The sequence below is a fragment of the Schistocerca cancellata genome, chromosome 3, assembly GCF_023864275.1.
Source record: "Schistocerca cancellata isolate TAMUIC-IGC-003103 chromosome 3, iqSchCanc2.1, whole genome shotgun sequence".
Taxonomy (NCBI): Eukaryota; Metazoa; Arthropoda; class Insecta; order Orthoptera; family Acrididae; genus Schistocerca; species Schistocerca cancellata.
The window spans coordinates 34760516-34782210 of record NC_064628.1 but is presented as its reverse complement, the minus strand read 5'-3'; the positions used below and the strand labels follow the sequence as shown (position 1 = coordinate 34782210).

At 37.4% G+C, this 21695-nt stretch overlaps 1 protein-coding gene across 1 annotated transcript in view; it reads left to right on the top strand.

The window, feature by feature from the left end:
• Positions 1–21376, top strand: part of LOC126176846 (beta-1,3-glucan-binding protein-like) — a 158584-nt gene extending 137208 nt beyond the window's left edge. Inside the window, exon 9 of the mRNA XM_049924034.1 lies at positions 20221–21376. Coding sequence (XP_049779991.1) covers positions 20221–20322 — 102 coding nt within the window. The 3' untranslated portion in view covers positions 20323–21376. The remainder of the gene's footprint in view (positions 1–20220) is intronic.
• Positions 21377–21695: the final 319 nt, after the last annotated feature.

Genomic DNA, 21695 nt, shown 5'->3' with positions numbered 1-21695 from the left:
TGCGCTGAGCTCTCCTGTAACTTTTTTAATGATTACATCTTCTGGCTATTTTTTACCAACAATATTATGCCAAAACTAATTGTGGAATGAACATACAAAAAGTGTATTCCTGTAGCACATGAGCTGCTTTGCACCAAAGTCATTGTTCATGGTGTGTAGCATGATCTTGCAATTTGCTTTCAAAATATTGTGAAATGCTCACTCAGTCCAGTTTAAATGTTAATCAAGATCCATTTGTTTATATACATTTTATAAATGTGTCTTTCACTTTTAGATTGATACTGTTGGGCTTTCTGTCCATATAGAAACTCACACTTTTATCAGATTAGACATTGTAAAAAGAGGGTGGTTGTTTGTACTGAGGTTAAAATTGGATGTGATAGTGAAGTTTTCTGATCACACATAACAGGTCTAGGTGAAACCAAATTAATTGTTGAATGTTTTTACCAATAAGGTCATTTAAAGAAAGTAGTGTCAGTTGTGCATAAATACCTAGATCATACAATTTTAGTTGGTGGTGATGTTAACCTACCAAGTATAAACTGGGACAGTATGGATTCATTGGAGGGGTTACAGACAGACAGTCTTGTGAAGTACTTCTGAACATGCTTTCAGAAATCTGTTTTGAGCAGCTAGTTTGGCAACCCACATGCAATGGAAGTATCTTGGACATTGTAACTACAAACAGGCTGGACATTATCGATGGTGTCAGTATCAGGATGGGGATTAGTGAGCGTGTTGTCATCATAGTGACCATGGTTACAAAAGTTAATAAATCAGTCAAGAGGGCTATAAGAGTATTTCTGCTAGAAAGAGCAAATAAGCTGTTGTTAGCAACTCACTTAGGCAATGAACTGCAATCATTTAGTTCGAGAGTGATGGACACAAATGAGTTATGGGTGAAGTCTGAACAGATTGTAAATTGTGCTGTGGAGAAGTATGTGCCTAGTAAGTGGAATAAGGATGGAGAAGACCCACTGTGGTTTAATAATGAAATTCAGAAAATGCTGAGGAAGCAAAGGCTGTTGTACTCTTGATTCAAAAGAAGGCACAAATATGATGACAGGCAATTATTAGTAGAGATTCCTATGTCTGTGAAAATATCTGTGCACAAAGCATACAACAGTTACCACCATCATACCTCGGCTAAAGATCTGGAGGAGAACCCAAAAAAATTCTGGTCCTATATAAAATCACTAAGCAGGTGTAAGACTTCCATGCAGCCACTTTTTGACCAGTCTGTTTTAGCAGTAGAATATAGCAAAAAGAAGGCCAAAGTTAGGTTTAAGAAATCGTTCATGCAGGAGACTCATACAAATGTACTGTCGTTCAACCATTGCATAGAATCTTTGTGGATGGTATAGTAATAAGCATCCCTGGCATGGAGAAACAACTGAAAGAGTCGAAAACAAATAAGTCATCAGGTTTGGATAAAATCCCAATTTGATTTTACAAAGAGTACTCTATGTCATTGACTTCTTACTTAATCTGCATGTATCGTGCATCTCTCAACCAGTGCAAAGTGCCAAGTGACTGGAAAAAAAGTGCTATTGACTCCTGTATATAATAACAACAAAAGTACAGACCAATATCCTTAACACCAGTTCACGGCAGAGTCCTTGAACATATTCTGAACTCGAATATAATAAATTTCCTAGAGACCAAAAAGCTCATGTCTGTGAATCAGTATGGCTTTAGAAAGCATCGTGGGAAACCCATGATATACTGTAAACTATGGATGAAGGGTACCAGGCAGATCCCATATTTCTATATTTCCGAAAAGCATTCAACATGGTACCCCACTGTAGGCTGTTAATGAAGGTGCATGCATATGGAATAGCCTCCCAGGTATGAGACTGGCTTGAAGACTTCTTAAGTAATAGGACTCAGTATGTTGTCCTTGATGGCGAGTGTTCATCGGAAACAGGGGTAACATCAGGAGTGCCCCAGGGAAGTGTGATAGGACTGTTGCTGTTTTCTATGCATATAAATGATCTGCAGACAGGGTGGGTAGCAATCTGCAGTTGTTCACTGATGATGCTGTGGTGTACAGGAAGATGTCAAGAATAAGTGACTGTAGGTTGATACAAGATGACCTAGTCAAAGTTTCTAGTTGATGTCATGAATGGCGGCTGGCTCTTAATGTAGAAAAATGTAAGTTAATGTGGATGAGTAGGAAAAACAAACCCATAATGTTCACATGCAGCATTAGTAGTGTCCTGCTTGGCACAGTCATGTTGTTTAAATATCACTGCAAAGTGATATGAAATAGAGCAAGCATGTAAGGATTGTGTCAGGGAAGGCATATGGTCAGCTTCACTGTGTTGGCAGTATTTTAGAAAAGTGTAATTCATCTGTAAAGGAGACTGCATAGGGATGTTAGTGTGACCTGTTCTTGAGTACTGCATGAGTATTTGGGGTGTACACCAGGTCCGATTAAAAGAAGATGTCAAAGCAATTCAGATGCAAGCTGCTAGATATGTTACTGGTAGGTTCAATTAGTATGCAAGTGGTACAGATATGCTTCAGAAGCTTATTGGGAATCCCTGGAGGGAAGAAGAACCCTACTGAGAAAGTTTAGAGAACTGTCATTTGAAGCTGACTGCAGAACGATCCACTGTCACCAACATATATTTTGCATAGGGACAGCAAAGATAAGGTATGAGAAATTAGGGCTCATATGGATGCATATAGACAGTTGATTTTTCCTTAGTCTATCTGCAAGAAGAACAGGAAAGGAAATGATTATTTGTGGTACAAGGTACCCTCCCCTATGCGCTGTGCAATGGCTTTCAGAACATGTTTGTAGATGTAGATGTCAATGTAACATAGGCAATTAAAAAATATTTAGCATTAATTTGAAGTTTCCTGTGACACCAACCACATGCTTGATGGTTTCTTCAGCTTTGTCCCTTAGTAATCCTGGTGACTCATTATTGATCCAAATGTGCTTTAATTGGTAAACAGTAGTGTTTTCCCCTGCGTTACGCTCTGAGAAAAGTTTACGTATTTTAGATTGTTGCTGTTTCTCTCACAAGTCAAATGTAAGGAATGTAAGTGTTTGATTTTGCTGATGAGGTGGTAGGGAAGTGCAGATTTCCTTAAATATTTTGTCAATCAGCTGCTTTCAGTTTGTGTTTCAGCATAAATTTATATTTTTGGAAGACTTCTTCAAATCTGATGCTAAATACCAACAAGAGACATGAGATATTGTGATTCATACATGTTCTTAAGTTTACTTCTTCCTTTATTTAACTGTTTGGCAAACTCAAACCTTTTTGTATTACACAAAGCAATTCTGTATGTGTGTATTTTACTTGTACTTTTTACTGTTATGTTTAATGTCAAAACCTGGAGGAATAGTCTGAAAGACCAAGGTTATCTAGAACATCACAACTTTCCTTCTCCATGTCAGTTGGTATGTGATCAATATTAGAGGCTAAATGAAATATATTTGACTGTCAAAAGGGCAGTCTTATGTAAAGCATCTTATAAAACTCAAAAAATTCTGCTCGTGTGTAATTTAGTGTCCAGACACCCATATATGACACAGAAACTGTGCAGAAAAATCAGAAAAGCTTAACTCTGCTTTAAAATGTTTCTTTACAAAGAAAAGCCAGGAGTACTGTCTTAATTCAATTCTCACATGACTGCACATAGTATCATTAACATTGAGAAACTACTGATATCACTAAAATTGAATGAAGGCCCCGAGCCCAATGGGGTCTCTACCAGATTCTGTACAGAATTTGTGACTGAGTTAGTCCTGAATATACAACTATGCTTAATAGATGAAAGAAAATGCAGATCACACATTTCTACAAGTGGGATAACAGACACAATACAAAACTATTATCCAATGCAATTTACATCCATATGTTGTAGAATCTTAGAACATATTCCAATCCCAAACTTAATGTAGTATCTAGAACAGAATGTCCTCCTCAGTGCCAGTAAACACAGACTGAAAATATCAGTCTCGTGAAAGCAAATTCACTCTATGTTTCACATGACATTCTGAAAGTCATGGATCAAGGCAGTCAGGCAGATGGAGTATTTCCTGCCTACTGAAAGGCATTTGACTCAGTACTAATGAACACTTATTAATGGAAGTGTGATCATATGGGCTATCAAATCAAGTTTGAGACTGGATTAAGAGACAGATGTGAGTTTATTGGTGGGATACACAGGAAATACCATCAGTTAAAAAAGTTGCAAGGCTCTTGTGTAATCAAGTGTACAATAGTGTTTACGTGTGTGGGATTCATATGAAATAGGACTAACAGGAGACACTGAACATATACAAAGATGAGTTACACATATTGTCACATTTTTGTCTCTCAAAGGGGAAAGCATCACAGAGATGGAGAAAAACGTAAACTAGCAGATGCTTGAAGAAAGACACCAATCTCATGAACACCTGCTTACAAAGTTTCAAGCACCAGTGTTAACTGAAAAATCTTAGGATGTACTAACATACTGGTCTCATAAAAACTCTGAAGATAAGGTTAGACTAATTCCATAATGCAGACAGGCATTTATGCATTCGTTTTTCCTGTGCTCCATATGTGACCTGGCGAAGATTGCATCAGCATCGAAGCATACTAGTGTAGAGTTTGTATCTGTTCTTGGGCGCCATGACCGACCTCATTTGAACTCTTCTGTCAAGAGAGTTAATTTGGAGCTGGAACGGCTGCTTATGTCTCAGTAGGTGGGATTATACTAGGCATGGCCTTCACCTCAACAGGAAGGGGAAGGGTAAATTGGCTGGGGAAATAGCAGGAAAGTTAAAGGGGGGAGGCACTGTCATGAGTGGTAAAATACCAGTGGTTATAGGGTTCAGAAAAGACCCATTTTTAGGGTAGGGAGGACAGAAAGAAAGCAAATTTTAAGAGAGGTTAGAATTGAGACAAACCTTAAGTTTGAGAAACAAATAAAAAAACATAATTCCAGCTTATTACATCAGCATAAACAGCTATTGGTTAAGAATTTTCAACAGTCAGCAGATATTATAACTCTACCAAATTTTAACTCAGTCAATGTGAAATGTCAGCTATCATTATTGCATCAAAATATTTGAGGACTGAGAAATAAAATTAATGAATTAACCATCTGCATAGATGAATTAGAGTCTTCAAACCCAGATGACATAATCTGCCTCTCTGAGCATCATGTGACCACTGGTATAGAACTTTTAAGTGTTACAGGATTTAAGTTAGCATCTCACTTTTGTAGATCAGAAATGGAGAAAGGAGGAGTTGCCACATTCATTAGGAACTGTCATAAATTTAAGAACATAAACATTCATAAATTTTGCCTAGAACAGCATATGGAAGCATGTGCATCAGAATTAGAATTTCACAAAAAATCCTTCATAATATTAAGTGTATATCGAGCACCTGCAGGTAACTTTAATCTGTTTGTAAACCACCTTGAAGCTGTACTGGCCCATTTAACAACCAAAAACAAAGAAATAGCTGTTGCTGGTGATTTCAATGGAGATTTCCTTAAAGACTCTCCCAATAAGAACTTATTTGAGTTAGTAACACTATCATTCAACTTAATTCCCACTGTAAAGTTCCCCACTAGTGTAGCCACTTGCTCACAAACAGCCATTGATAATATCTTTATAGAAAAGTCCAATGAACAAAATTGTATTACAAAACCAATAGTCAATGGCCTCTCAGACCATGACATGCAGTTCCTTCTGTTAAATGTTAATACTGAACAGGATATAAAATCTGTTAAATCTGAGCTCAAGAGGGTAATCAATAAGCCAAAAATTGATTATTTTAGGACACTCCTCAGAGACATTCACTGGACTGATGTTTACAGTGCTCATGGCATGAATGAAAAATATAACACATTTGCTAATAAAGTGCTTACCTTATTCGAACACTGTTTTCCCCAAAAACTTACCAAGGTTAGAGCAAAGTCTACAAAAAAGCCATGGATTACTCAAGGAATAGGGGTATCTTGTAAAACAAAAAGAAAACTGTATCTGTCAATCCAAAACAGTTCCGATGTTGATGCTATAGCACATTACAAGAAATACTGCAAAATATTAAAGACTGTAATACGAATGTCAAAGCAAATATATTACAAGGAAAAGATAGTCATATCAGATAACAAAATAAAGACAATATGGGATATATTGAAGGAGGAGACTAGTAGAACCAGACATGAAGAGGAACAAATAGCATTAAGAGTAAATGATACATTTGTGACAGATGTGTATAGTGTTGCAGAACTTTTTAATAAACATTTTATAACTGTTACTGAAAAGATGGGGTTGTCAGGTTCAGTAGATGCAGCTATGGAATACCTCAGACCAGAAATTTCAAGAAACTTCCATAATATGAATTTGACCCTCACTACCCCAACAGAAATAATGTACGTCATAAAATCTTTAAAATCAAAAACATCTAGTGGGTATGACGAAATATCAACAAAGTTAATTAAAGAATGTGATTCTGAGCTAAGTAACATATTAAGCTATCTGTGTAACCAGTCGTTTATCAGTGGAATATTTCCTGAATGGCTGAAATATGCTGGAGTTAAGCCACTGTTTAAGAAGGGAGATAAAGAAACAGCATCAAATTTCCGTCCAATTTCACTGTTGCCAGCATTCTCAAAAATTTTTGAAAAAGTAATGTACAGTCGGCTTTATAGCCATGTTATCTCAAATAACATACTGTCTAAGTAACAGTTTGGATTTCTAAAAGGTTCTGATATTGAGAAGGCTATCTACACTTACAGTGAAAATGTGCTTAATTCATTAGACAATAAATTGCAGGCAACTGGTATATTTTGTGATCTGTCAAAGGCATTTGACTGTGTAAATCACAATATCCTTTTAAGTAAATTAGAGTATTACAGTGTAACAGGAAATGCTGCAAAATGGTTCAAAACTTATATCTCTGGCAGGAAACAAAGGGTGTTATTAGGAAAGAGACATGTATCAAGCTATCAGGCATCATCCAACGGGGAACTAATTACATTACACAAGGTTCCATTTTGGGGCCCTTACTTTTTCTTGTGTATATCAATGACCTTTCATCAGTAACATTACCAGATACCAAGTTCGTTTTGTTTGCCGATGATACAAACATTGCAAAATAAATTGCAATAAATAGCAAATCAAGCGTAGTCTTAGAAAGATCAGCTAATAAAATATTTGTGGACATTAATCACTGGTTCCTAGCCAATTCTTTGTCACTAAACTTTGAAAAAACACACTACATGCAGTTCAGAGCTTGTAAGGAGTGTCCCACGAGTATATGTCTAACATACGATGACAAGAAGATAGAAGAAGTGGACACTGTTAAATTCTTGGGATTACAGCTTGATAATAAATTCAACTGGGAGGAGCACACCACAGAACTGCTGAAGCGTCTTAGCAAATCTCTGTTTGCAATGCGAATTTTGACAGATGTAGGGGATATAAAAATGAAAAAGCTGGCGTACTATGCTTACTTTCATTCCATAATGTCATATGGGATTATTTTTTGGGGGTAATTCATCAAGCCAAGCGAAAGTTTTCCAGGCACAAAAACATGCAGTAAGAGTTATATGTGGTGTGAACTCAAGAACATCCTGCAGAAGCCTGTTTAGGGAACGAGGGATACTAACTACTGCTTCCCAATATATTTATTCCTTAATGAAATTTGTCATTACATATATATCACTTTTTAAAACCAACAGGTCAATTCATAAAATCAATACTAGAAATAAGAATAATCTTCACAAGGATTTAAAGTCACTTAGTCTTGTACAAAAAGGTGTGCGTTATTCAGGAACACAAAAAGCTTAACAACCAATGAAATTCAGCTTAAGAGAAGCCTAAAGGATTTATTGGTGACCAACTCCTTCTACTCCATTGATGAATTTCTCAGTAAAACCAACTGAATTGTGTGTGTGTGTGTGTGTATATATATATATATTGTTATAATAGAAGGAAACATTCCAGGTAGGAAAAATATACCTAAAAACAAAGATGATGTGACTTACCAAATTAAAGTGCTGGCAGGTCGACAGACACACAAACGAACACAAACATACACACAAAATTCAAGCTTTCGCAACAAACTGTTGCCTCATCAGGAAAGAGGGAAGGAGAGGGAAAGACGAAAGGATGTGGGTTTTAAGGGAGAGGGTAAGGAGTCATTCCAGTCCCGGGAGCGGAAAGACTTACCTTAGGGGGAAAAAGGACAGGTATACACTCGCACACACACACATATCCATCCGCATATACACAGACACAAGCAGACATTTGTAAAGGCATTTTTTTTCGAGGGCTGTTTGGTTAAATCTGGGAGTGGGGCTGAAGGTGAGGCCTTTGGATAGGACAGAGGTTTCGGATTGCGAGAGAGGTTTTGAGGAAAGGTTATCTACTGAATTAGGGTGTTGTGGTTCCAGACTGTGTTGATTGGAATTTTGAGGTTTTGGAGGGAGTGGAGCTGGAAGCGGGAGATTGAGTAGATGGGAGAGACTGGGTTTGTGTGCAATGAGAGGAGGTTGAGGTTTGCTGGAAAGGTTGTGAAGGGTGAGTGAGTTGCCTTTCCGGAGGTGGGAAACCAGGAGATTGGATAGTTTTTTAAGGTGGAGGGTGGCATGCTGTTATAATTTGCGGTTGGCCTGTAGGAAGATGCTCTGAACAACCGGTGTGAATGTGGGAGAGGAAAGATTGAGGACTTTTATTAAGGATAGGAGTTGATGGGTGTGTTGATTGGCTGAGTGAATGTGTAGGTGAAGGATTAGGTGGGTGACCTTTACAAATGTCTGCTTGTGTCTGTGTATATGCGGATGGATATGTGTGTGTGTGCGAGTGTATACCTGTCCTTTTTCCCCCTAAGGTAAGTCTTTCCGCTCCTGGGATTGGAATGACTCCTTACCCTCTCCCTTAAAACCCAAATCCTTTTGTCTTTCCCTCTCCTTCCCTCTTTCCTGACGAGGCAACCATTGGTTGCGAAAGCTAGAATTTTGTGTGTATGTTTGTGTTTGTTTGTGTGTCTATCGACCTGCCAGCGCTTTTGTTTGGTAAGTCTCATCATCTTTCTTTTTAAATATATATGAATATAATAGAGGGAAACATTCCACGTGGGAAAAATATATTTAAAAAGAAAGATGATGAGACTTACCAAACAAAAGTGCTGGCAGGTCGATAGGCACACAAAGAACACAAACATACACACAAAATTCTAGCTTTCGCAACCAACGGTTGCCTCGTCAGGAAAGAGGGAAGGAGAAGGAAAGACAAAAGGATATGGGTTTTAAGGGAGAGGGTAAGGAGTCATTCCAATCCCGGGAGCGTAAAGACTTACCTTAGGGGGAAAAAAGGACAGGTATACACTCGCACACACACACATATCCATCCGCATATACACAGACACAAGCAGACATTTGTAAAGGCAAAGAGTTTGGGCAGAGATGTCAGTCCCGACTCTATATATATATATATATATATATGGTTATAATAGAAGGAAACATTCCACGAAGGAAAAATATATCCAAAAACAAAGATGATGTGACTTACCAAATGAAAGTGCTGGCAGGTCGACAGGCACACAAACGAACACAAACATACACACAAAATTCAAGCTTTCGCAACAAACTGTTGCCTCATCAGGAAAGAGGGAAGGAGAGGGAAAGACGAAAGGATGTGGGTTTTAAGGGAGAGGGTAAGGAGTCATTCCAGTCCCGGGAGCGGAAAGACTTACCTTAGGGGGAAAAAAGGACGGGTATACACTCGCACACACACACATATCCATCCACACATATACAGACACAAGCAGACTCCTTACCCTCTCCCTTAAAACCCACATCCTTTCGTCTTTCCCTCTCCTTCCCTCTTTCCTGATGAGGCAACAGTTTGTTGCGAAAGCTTGAATTTTGTGTGTATGTTTGTGTTCGTTTGTGTGCCTGTCGACCTGCCAGCACTTTCATTTGGTAAGTCACATCATCTTTGTTTTTGGATATATATATATATATATATATATATATATATATATATATATATATATATATATATATATATATATATATATATATATGGTTATAATAGAAGGAAACATTCCACGAAGGAAAAATATATACCTAAAAACAAAGATGATGTGACTTACCAAATGAAAGTGCTGGCAGGTCGACAGACACACAAACATACACACAAAATTCAAGCTTTCGCAACAAACTGTTGCCTCATCAGGAAAGAGGGAAGGAGAGGGAAAGACGAAAGGATGTGGGTTTTAAGGGAGAGGGATATGTGTGGATGGATATGTGTGTGTGTGCGAGTGTATACCCGTCCTTTTTTCCCCCTAAGGTAAGTCTTTCCGCTCCCGGGACTGGAATGACTCCTTACCCTCTCCCTTAAAACCCACATCCTTTCGTCTTTCCCTCTCCTTCCCTTTTTCCTGATGAGGCAACAGTTTGTTGCGAAAGCTTGAATTTTGTGTGTATGTTTGTGTTCGTTTGTGTGTCTGTCGACCTGCCAGCACTTTCATTTGGTAAGTCACATCATCTTTGTTTTTAAGTATATTTTTCCTTCGTGGAATGTTTCCTTCTATTATAACCATATATATATATATATATATATATATATATATATATATATATATATATATATATAGTAATGTGTTCATTGTTAAGTGTGTGTGTGTGTGTGTGTGTGTGTGTGTGTGTGTGTGTGTGTAAGTACATTCTAACTTCTGCACCATTTCAGTGCAGTAATGTGTTCATTGTAAAAAAGTATTATAGTAGTTGTGTTACATGTTTATTACCTTATAAGTAAATAAAAAACTTTTTTATTTTAAATTCAGTGCATTAGGATTTGTAAAATTACTTTCATATAGTGTTCATTAAAAAATGACGATCATTCCACTTGAGACCTGTGGAATGGTACATTAGCTTATTTGTTTTAGTTGTAAATATTTGTCATGTATTGTTGTTTTTCTGACATGTTCCACATCCTGGAGGACCTCCTCACTATGGATCAATTCGAATGAAAGTAAATCTAATCTAATCTAAACAGGAAATACCATAACATGTGTTACAATGAGGATTACCCTCTTCCATTCAGTTCACAGTGGTTTGGAATTCTCCATGTATCCATGTATGTGTAGATGTACAATTTAGATGCTGTGTTTTTAGATATCTTAGTGCCCTAGTGATTCATTGTGATACACAATAAGTGTGTAAGATATTGTTGAATATCTTTCACAAGTGTGTAAAATATTCAAGACTGTTTACATCAGAGAAAAATTCAGTAAACTAAATGAGACCTTTGTGTATCCTTGTCCTCATTATGGATGGTTCCCTCCCATCATGTGGACTGAATGACCTGCCTTTTCTTTTAACCCTTAAGGTCCCAGGTGTGGTTTCACAGACTGCTAGCATTTACAGTTACTCTGTTGCTAATGCATAATGGTGGGGCAGGAGATTACAGCATTGTCTGGTTGTTATTTCCCAAAGCTGTCTACCTGCTTAGCTGGGTGGTTACGTGCTCTCCTCCCATGCAGTGGGCCCAGGTTCGATTCCCAGCCGGGCTGGAGACTTTCTCCACTCATGGACCATGTGTTATGACTCGGCAGATGAACTTCCCCAGATGGGGCCTCCCATCCAACAGTGCCACACGCCCATTTCATTTTTTTTTTTTTTTTTTTTCCTGAAGTTGCCATGGTCTCCTTTGTCAGCAGCCACTTGAATGTGATGTTGACCTATACTGTTGCTGCTTCTTTCATTCTAGTGGCCTCTGAGACCACACCTGTAACTTTGTGTTACGGATTCAGTAGCCAGGTCTTTGTCTACTGTTCACGTTTAATGGACAATTACTTTGAGGATACTGTTTTAAAATGGTTTGAGGTCAGTTTAAGAAGTCATGTTGGATCACATAGTGGCAATGAAATGGAAAGTGAACATAATACAGCACAGGCAAAGTGTGAAAGTGAAAATAAAACTATTTTGCCAACTGTGAATTCCTTGGTGAAAGATGTGATCAAAGTGATAAAGACAGAAGTCTGAGCATTGAATCTTTAGCTAGAGGTTCTGCTAGAAATACATCAAAACAAATATTGCTCCTCGTCAAAGCCTCTTCAAATGATGGCCAGTGGCATTATTTTTCCATGTGTTGGACATAAGTGGGGTGAATGTGTTTGTCCTTCACAGCTCCTACAAAGACAATACTCAGGTTAACTGCTTTAATTTTTAAAAAACCTTGTAAATTCATTGGTGACACCACAAAGCAAAAGTGAGCCAACATGACTCTCATACACTGTGAACTTCATGCATCCTTCACCGTGCTTTGGGTGTAGCAGACCCAACAATAGAAGTTGTTATAGAACAATTGGAAAAACACTATACTGCTCCACCTGTGACTCAAAAAAGAAGAGAAAGATACCCTATGTTTGCCATTGTTGCAAGAAGCCAATCTGACTTGAAATCTCTACAAAAAGTTCCAGCGAGTGTAAAAAAGCCTCTGAGATGGAAAACTAAACATCTAAAGATACTAGTGTGATTTTAATTTTGTTGAATTTTTTGTGGTGGTTTTTTATGTTTTTTATCATTACATGTGTACAGGTAATAATCAATAATAATATAACAAAAGTAAAATTTTGAGTGCAGGATATTTGAGTTTTCATAGCATTAGCATTATCATGTAATGTTATGTTCATTTTGTGTAGTTTTCTATTTAAATGCGCTTTTTTCATAAAAATAAACTTTAAAATTTATTTGAATATATATTTTTTGTGTGGTATTAATGTGACCTTTTACATAAAATATGAACTGTTCCACTAAAGTTGCTGAATGCAATTTTAGTGGATATTTAAATATAGCGGTCACTCGGACCACACCTGGGACAGTGTATGATCAAAAAATGACCTTATAAGGTAAGGGTAAACATTCACCACTCTATCTTCCTTTCCTCCATGATGAAGGACCTATAAGTTCTGAAAACTATATAGTGTGTCCTTTGTACTTTTATTATGATTCTGTTGGCAGTACTGTTCACGTCACATCTGGAAGATAATAATTTATTCAATAATGTTTTGCAGAAAGTTAGTGTTTAAATAAGAATTTCCCTCTTAAGGTTAGAAATTATGTGCAAGTCTTAAATTCATTTTTTAATAAAAATATCCATATAATCATTGGGAGAATGGCAATGTTGGGAACAACTATGTTTTTTCCTTTTCTGACACATTGTAGTAGTAGTGTTCAGACTTATTGTCAGTTAGTCAAACGACAATATATGGATTGTGCACATTGTCTGATGAGGCAAAGTGTGGAATGTACAATAAAAATGATGTAGTTGTCTCTGAGACAACAATAGTGACTGCAACTCAAGTAGGTGGCGTGTATCTATTACAATGAGGTGACAAAAGCCATCAGATACCTCCAAGTATCATTTTGGAACACATTCTTCCAGGTTTAGTGCTGCAGCTCAACATGGCATGGACTTAATAAGTCATTGGAAGTGAGCCGTGCTGCCTCTATAACTGTCCATAATTGCAAAAGTGTTGCTGGTGCAGTATGTTGTGCATGAACTGCTCACCTGATTGTCTCCTGTAAATGTTCAATGGGACTTATGGCAGGCAATCTGGGTGGCCAAAGCACTTGCTCAAATTGTCCAGAATGTTCTTCAAACGAATCACAAGCAGTTGTAGCCCAGTGGCATGATACCATTGTTTGGGAACATGATGCTAAGGAATAGCTGCAAATGTTCTCCAAATAGCCAAACATGATGATTTCCGGTCAATGATCAGTTCAGCTGCACCAGAGAATGCAGTCCATTCCATGTAAACACATCCCACACCATTATGGATCCACCACCAGCTTGCACAGTGCCTTGCTGATAACTTGGGTCCATGGCTTCTTGGAGTGTGTGTCACACTCAAACTCTACTATCAACTCTTACCAACTGAAATGGGGACTCATCTGACCAGGCCACAATTTTGTAGTCATTAAAGGTTGAATCAAGCTGGTCATGGGCTCAGAAGAGATGCTGCAGGCATTGTTGTGCTGTTAGCAAAGGCATTCGAATTGATTGTCTGCTACCATAGCCCATTAGCATCAAATTTCAGTGTACTGTCCCAATGGATATGTTTGTCATATGTCTCACGTTGATTTCTGCAGTTATTTCACACTGTGTTGCTTCTCTGTTAGCACTGAAAATTCTATGCAAATGCCACTGCTCTCAGTCGTTAAGTGAAGGCTGTTGGCCAGTGTGTTGTCCATGGTGAGAGGTAATGACCGAAATTTGCTATTTCTGACTCACTCTTGATACTGTGGATCTCACAATGTTGCATTTCCTAATGATTTCTAATACTGACTGTCCCACACATCTAGCTCCAACTACCATTCTGTGTTCAAAGTCTGCTAATTCGTTTCAAGTGGCCATAATCACAGTGGAAATCTTTTCACATGAATCACCTGAGTACAAATGACAATTCATCCACTTCACTGCCCTTTTATACCTCGTATAAGTGGTATTACTGCCATCTGTATATGTGCATATCACTGTCCCATGACTTTTGTCATCTCTGTGTAAATGAAGTCTGTCATGATCCAGGTACTGTAGAAATCATTTATGAATCATAGTATCAAAGATTGGGCCATATGAGTCATGTAAGCATGCATTTATTAAAGGCAAAAAATGGCTAATAGACTGATTAAATGAATATCAATTTGGATGTTTGTATCTCTTGTATAAAAGGAAAACAGCCTCGACAAACTTCTCCTCATGCATGAAGTTGAAGAGCAAAAGATCTACTTGATACAGCACATACAGATATTTGTGGACCAATGAGGATGCCTTCATGAGAGGACCATGCTATCTTCTCACTTTTATGGATGATCTGTCAAGGAAGTCATACAGTCACATGCTAATATCACCAAAAGAAGTCTGTACTACTTTCATTTATTTCAGATTACGAGTAAAAAATGGAACCATTCACAAAATTAAAATACTTTCATCTACATCTACATCTAGATCTACATGGATACTCTGCAAATCACATGTATGTTCCTGGCAGAGGGTTCATCGAACCTCCTTCACAATAATTCTCTATTATTCCACTATTGAACAGAGCACAGAAAAAGAAACACCTATGCCTTTCTGTGTGAGCTCTGATTTCCCTTATTTTATTATGATGATTGTTTCTCCCTATGTAGGATGACATTAACAAAATATTTTCCCTTTTGGAGGAGAAAGTTGGTGACTGAAATTTCGTGAGAAAATTCCCCTGACAGGAAAAATGCGTTTATTCTAATTGTGTCCACCCCAAATCCTATATGACGTCTGTGACACTCTCTCCCTTATTTTGTGATAATACAAAATGAGCTGCTCTTCTTTGAACTTTCTTTATGTACTCTATTAATCCTATCTGGTAAGGATCCCAGGCTCCATAGCAGTACTCCAAAAGAGGATGGACAAGTGTAGTGAAGGCAGTCTCTTTAGTTGATCTGCTACATTTTCTACATGCTCTACCAATAAAATGCAGTCTTTGGTTTGCCTTCCCCACAACTTTTTCTAGTTGTTCTTTCCAGTTTAAATTGTTTGTAATTGTAATTCCTAGAAATTTAGTTGAATTTATGGCCTTTAGATTAGACTGATTTATCATGTAATTGAAGTTTAATGGATTCCTTTTAGCACTCATGTGGATGGCATCACACATTTGATTTTATTTAGGGTCAATTTACAATTTTCACACCATTCAGATATCTTTTCTAAATCGTTTTGCCATTTGTTTTGATCTTCTGATGACTTTACTAGACGATATATGACAGAATCATCTGCAAATAACCTAAGACGGACACTCAGATTGTCTCCTAAATCATTTATTTAGATAAGGAACAGCAGAGGGCCTATAATACTAACTTGGGGAATGCCAGAAAGCACTTCTGTTTCACTCTATGACTCTACAAGCCGCTTGTGTGGTACAGTGTCAAAAGCTTTTTGAAACTCTAGAAATATGGAATCAATTTGAAATCTCTTGTCTATAGCACTCTACACTTCTCTTTGAGGTGATTCATAATGTTTGAACAGATAGTGGAAAGGAGTCTGTCAGTTATTGTACGAAGTCATTATTAAAGGTGACTGGAACCTGACTTGAGACAACGATTCCATACACACCAGAAAAAATTAACTTGTGGAGTGAGTGAATCAGATAATAACTGAAATTGCAATCTTGATATTGACAAATACAGGACTAAGTAAAAATTTTGGCATGAAACCATTAATATAGCAATTTATCTAAAGAATATATTTCCAACGGAATTGGTTCAAAATATTACTCTTGAAGAATTATGGAGTTATTTTCAAATAAATCTGACACATTAAAAAACAAAGGTCCAAGGAACTTAAGATTCTTGCATATTGTGATGATTCTAATGCATACTATCTTACTGATCCAAATTCACAAAAGACAACTATGAAGGCCCATGATGTGCAAGTCATCAAAAATTCAAAATGCAACTATGGGAACATCATGAAGGATAATGCAACTGATGATAATGGCATGGACAGTGCTCAGCCAGCAGCATTACTGAACACTGTTGAAAAAGCAGGGGAACTAACACGACCTGTTGTTGCTGATGGAAGTGCAGTTTATCTGAAACTAGTGGCAAGTGTCACTGAGCAGACAGTGAATGGCAACATAGATAGGCACATTGAACCTGTGCAGTTAGAAATTACAAAAACATCATGTCAAAGGAAAAATGCCCCAAATATTTTAATAATGGTTTTGCTTGTGTCCTTGAGCCAAATTCACATAAAGGTGCACTGAGTCATCATGACTGTGACAAAAGGAAGCAAGCCTTAAATGGTGAATGTAAGTCTTTACTTGAAATTGAAACTTGGTCTTTGACCAATCTACTGCCAGGCAGAAAGGCAATCATCCAAGATGGGTATTCAAATTCAGAAAAATGTCTCTTGGTGAAACTGGTGGTTATAAGGTTGTTTTGTTGCAAAAAGTTATTCCCATATACTAGGAGTGGACTTTGATGAAATGATTTTAACTGGTGTTCATCATTCTTCATTTTGTAGCCTTTTAGCTTTAGCAGCTGAAGTTCATCTTGACACCACAAGTGGATGTTCGAACCACATTCCTGTATGGTGATCATGATGATGAAGACTACATTTGTAAAACCAAAGGCTAAATGACGAAGGAGTAGGAGACAAAGGTTTTAAAACTAAAGAAGACAATCTATCATCTAAAACAGGCTGCATGCATTTGATAATACACATTAGATGTAGAATTATGTGAAATTAATCTAAAGAAGTCAGAAAGTGATCCATCCATCTACTACACAACTGAGAAACAAAATATGCTCATTTTGGCCATTCACATAGATTACTTGACCATCTTCTAGAATCAAAACAACAGGTGGAAGGAAGAAGTGAAGAAAGAATTAGTGAATCAGTTTAGGATGAGCATCGACATTGCATGTGTCTACCATGCACTTCTTGGTGATATGCAGAGTACATGTGTAGAATGTAAGGAAAAGATAGATTGCTACTTACCATGAAAATGTCACATTAAGTTGCAGACAGGCACAATTAAAAGACACTTACACATTAGCTTTTTACTTCATCAGAAAAAGAAAGAGAAATGCACACACATTCATTCACAGAAGCAAACATACATCACATACACACATGGCCATCACCTCTAGCAGCTCTGGTCTGAGCTGCCACAGATTATGGTGGCCGAAAGCTAAACTCTAAGTGTCTTTTTATTGTACCTGTCTGCAACTTAATGTGTCATCTTTATGGAGTGTAGCCATCTATCTTTTCCTTACATTGTTGATATTCCAACCTGGAGTTTCCATAGTTTGTTTCAGTTTAGGGCTAAACGATTAGTGTTGATCAAAGCAAATATGATGGGAACATAATCAAGAAATTTGGTATGGATAATTGCAATCTGGTTGCACATCTACTCGAACCTGGTTTGAAGCTATAAAACAAGGTGAAAAAATTTACAGATGAGAAAATTGGTGTTACATGGCATTCCTTATCAGCAAGTGATTGGGTTACTACTATATGTGACTCAATACACAAGAACAGACATAGAATACACTGTTATAGATTGTAAGTAGATTCAATGCTGATTATCAAAAAATCCATTGGATAGTAGTCAAATAAATAACGAGAAACATCAAAGATATAATCATTGTAGGGCAAACTTTCTGAAAAAGTGGAAAAGCTAAAACTGAAGGCTTCTGTGTGCTGATTATCTGTCAGATCTTGATCAGTGGGTAATCAATGATAAATTATATTTTTAAGTTGATTGGGACCCCTATTACATGGATTTCAAAATGATGACAAGTGGTTGCTCTATCAACTACAGAAGCCAAATACATGGCCATTCCAATAGCAATACAAGTAGCAAGGTACCTTCAGGCATTGTTCTGTGGATTTTGTATCAAACACAGCTAAAAACCATTAGGTGTGTTCTGTGATAAGAAGTGTTCTTGTACTGAGTCAGAGTGGTGTGCATTACACTTAAACAAAACAAATTGACATGGGGTGCCACTATATTTGTGAGCTAATTAATGTGGAAAAGCTCAGTATCAAATTGATCAATACTGACAAGTGACAAGCTGATTTTTTGACAAAGAGTCCACCAAATATTAAGCATCAGTGTTGCTTCCAAGTGACTTGACTTTCAGAGTTCACAAATTACCATCTAGAAAACTTGTTGGTGTGTTGACAACAACTGTGTTTTCTTCTTTTGTGACACCTTTTAGTGTTATGTTGTTTTCATCTCTGATCTCTCTCACAACTATCAGAGAATAAGTAATTTTGATCATCTGTGTTGCTGGCAACAAGGCATATGCAAATTTCATTTATTACTAAGTCAGCTACATAATCTTTTAAAGGACTGTTTGGAGTAAATATCCAATAGGTACATAGGTAGTTAGTATTTGGAACAAATATGGCTTTCTTTTATCTATAGGTAATATTAATAATCAAACAATGGAAAATCCAGGATGGAATATAACAACATTATGAAAAGGAAAGTTGCTATTCACAATATAGTGGAGATGTAGAGTCGCAGAGTCTCAAGAAAAAGACTGTCACAAATAAAGCTTTCGACCATTGAGGCCTTCGTCAACAATAGATGACACACAGAGACACACACACACACACACACACACACACACACACACACACACACACACATACACAACTCTTTGCCATAGTTTGTCGGTGCCATTCATGGGGACAGACAGCTTGTTGGGCATGACAACATGACAACCAACAAGCTGTCTGTCTGCATGAATGGCTACTGACAAACTGAACTGTGGCCAAGAAACAAGTGGATTACCCTGTTGCTGAACACGCTGCCAAACATGACATTCATTTCAATGACTGCTTCACAGCCTGTGCCCTATCGATCCTTCCCACCAATACCATCTTTTCTGAATTGTGCAGGTGGGAATTTTCCCCGCAACATGTTCTATATTCCCGTAACCTTTCTTAGTCACTGTCCTCACCCATCCAGCCCCTTCCCTGTTCACATTCCAGCACTACACAACCTTCATTCCACTGTCACATCCAGTCATTTTACTTCCCCTCCCCCCCTCCCCCCCACCTCTCCCCTGCCTTCCATCTGACCTGCAGCACTTCACAGTCTGCCACCCCCACCACACTATCCATCCCCCTCTCCCTGCCCCAGCCTCCTCCTTACCCCCACCCACTCGCCACTCTCATCATCTGCTGGTCCTGATGTTCGCAGTGTGGTTTCAGTTGCCTGAGACTGCACATGTGTGTGAGTTGCATTTCGTGTGTGTGTGTGTGTGTGTGTGTGTGTGTGTGTGTGTGTGTGTGTCGTCTGTTGTCAATGAAGGCCTTAATGGCCAAAAGCTTTATTTGTGACAGTCTGTTTGTTGTGCCTATCTGCAACTCAGCGTCTCCACTATATGATGAGTAGCAACTTTCCTTTTCATAATATTGCAATATTAAAAATGCATTTTATGATTGGATCAACATAACTCAAACTAAAATTGATAAAATAAAATAAGATAAATATGCCAGATGAATGTGGAAGAAGCTGCATACTGTTTATGACAAGTGTTTTTTCTGAATTGCTAATTCTTATGATTTGTGATTATTTCAAGCTGGCAATTTGTCTTGTAGAGCAGTGTACACAATAATGAATTTATAGGAAAATTTTTGTTATTCTGGTTACAACTTAAGAATGATGGAAAATTCTGTTTCTTTTGCAGTCCATTCTACGTTTCTACAAGGACTTAGATAACTGGTATCCAACATGGGATTCTCAGAAGTCTGCACTGGAAGTGGATTATGTGAAAGTATGGGCTATGTAGTTTATTTCTCTGCCTTGGAAGTCTAAATTATTTTTATTTATTAGAGGTTTATCGTATTTCAAATTTAGTAAGTTTGTTTTCCAGCCAGTAATTTTCTTTTGGATATGCAATGAAATTAAGAAAATAAAAACTTTTTTTATAAATAGAACGCTAGATTTTGGCTATTTTTGTATCTACATATAATAGTCAGTACTTGTATGTTAGCATTAAATTCTCTCATTGAAAGTCATAAATTTAGCTCAGGATTTCTGGAGATCCCCAGACTTCTGTTTTATGTCCATAAAAATGTGATAAATGTTTTTGTATTCCAGATAAAGAACTCCACATTAGGCTATTCCCAGACTACACAGACCACATATAAATTTAAATATTGTCTTGTCATCTATAATGTCACATTTCATTTTAAAACATTATTTGTCATAAGTATCATCATCATGAATGTATTAATATGTGAGTGTCAAAAATGCCTTGGAACATTACACTTTCAGTATTGCTGTTGCAGATATTAAATACGTCAAAAGAAGAAAAAATACCTTATCTTAAGCATAGCCAATATAACATCAGCAAGCATGCTCACCCATTGTGAATATATTATATATTTTTTACTTTGTAGCCTGGAGCAACCATCAGTTGTAAAAATGTCTTAGCTTTACAACTTTGGTAACTCGTCTTTATTACACTGGTCAATGATGTTAAACAAAACATTAGTCAGATTCAGTGTGACCACATCCTGAATTAACTTGGGGGGATATATATACCTATGACCACTGCTAGTGAGTGAGGACTGCAACATCTGTGACGTGACCAAAGACTGTAGTGCATTCGCAGCTTTGTCTGTGAATGGATGTGCTTCTTGTGTTGTGCTTGTCAATAAATTGTTTTTCTGTCTCATTGTTCCTGTCTCATTACTGGTACATTCATACTGTCTTGTAGTGAATTCTATCAAAGTGGTGAACCCAGGTGCAACCATGACACACAATACAGAAATTTTCATCCTGAACTGCCTACTACACATTAAAAATGCAGTTATCTTTTGTTGGATTCTCAACACCACCAGATCATGTGAAGTTCATTGACAATGTAATTACAGTGTCCAAACCCATCCAGTGGTAAAATGTGAGTGCATCACAATGTTAAATGACACACCAACCATTGAATCAGCAGCCACCACACCACGACAATGACCAAAGACACACAACTTATTATTTGACCAAGATTACCCTGTGAATTCACACCCAGTGCAGTGAATCAATATATGACAACCGTGTCTAATAACTACCACACCTACTACAGTGTATGTTTTGCTCAATCGTTCACATTTTCTACATCCACATCCCAAAACAATCAGTTACTATCTATACATTGTGTACTGA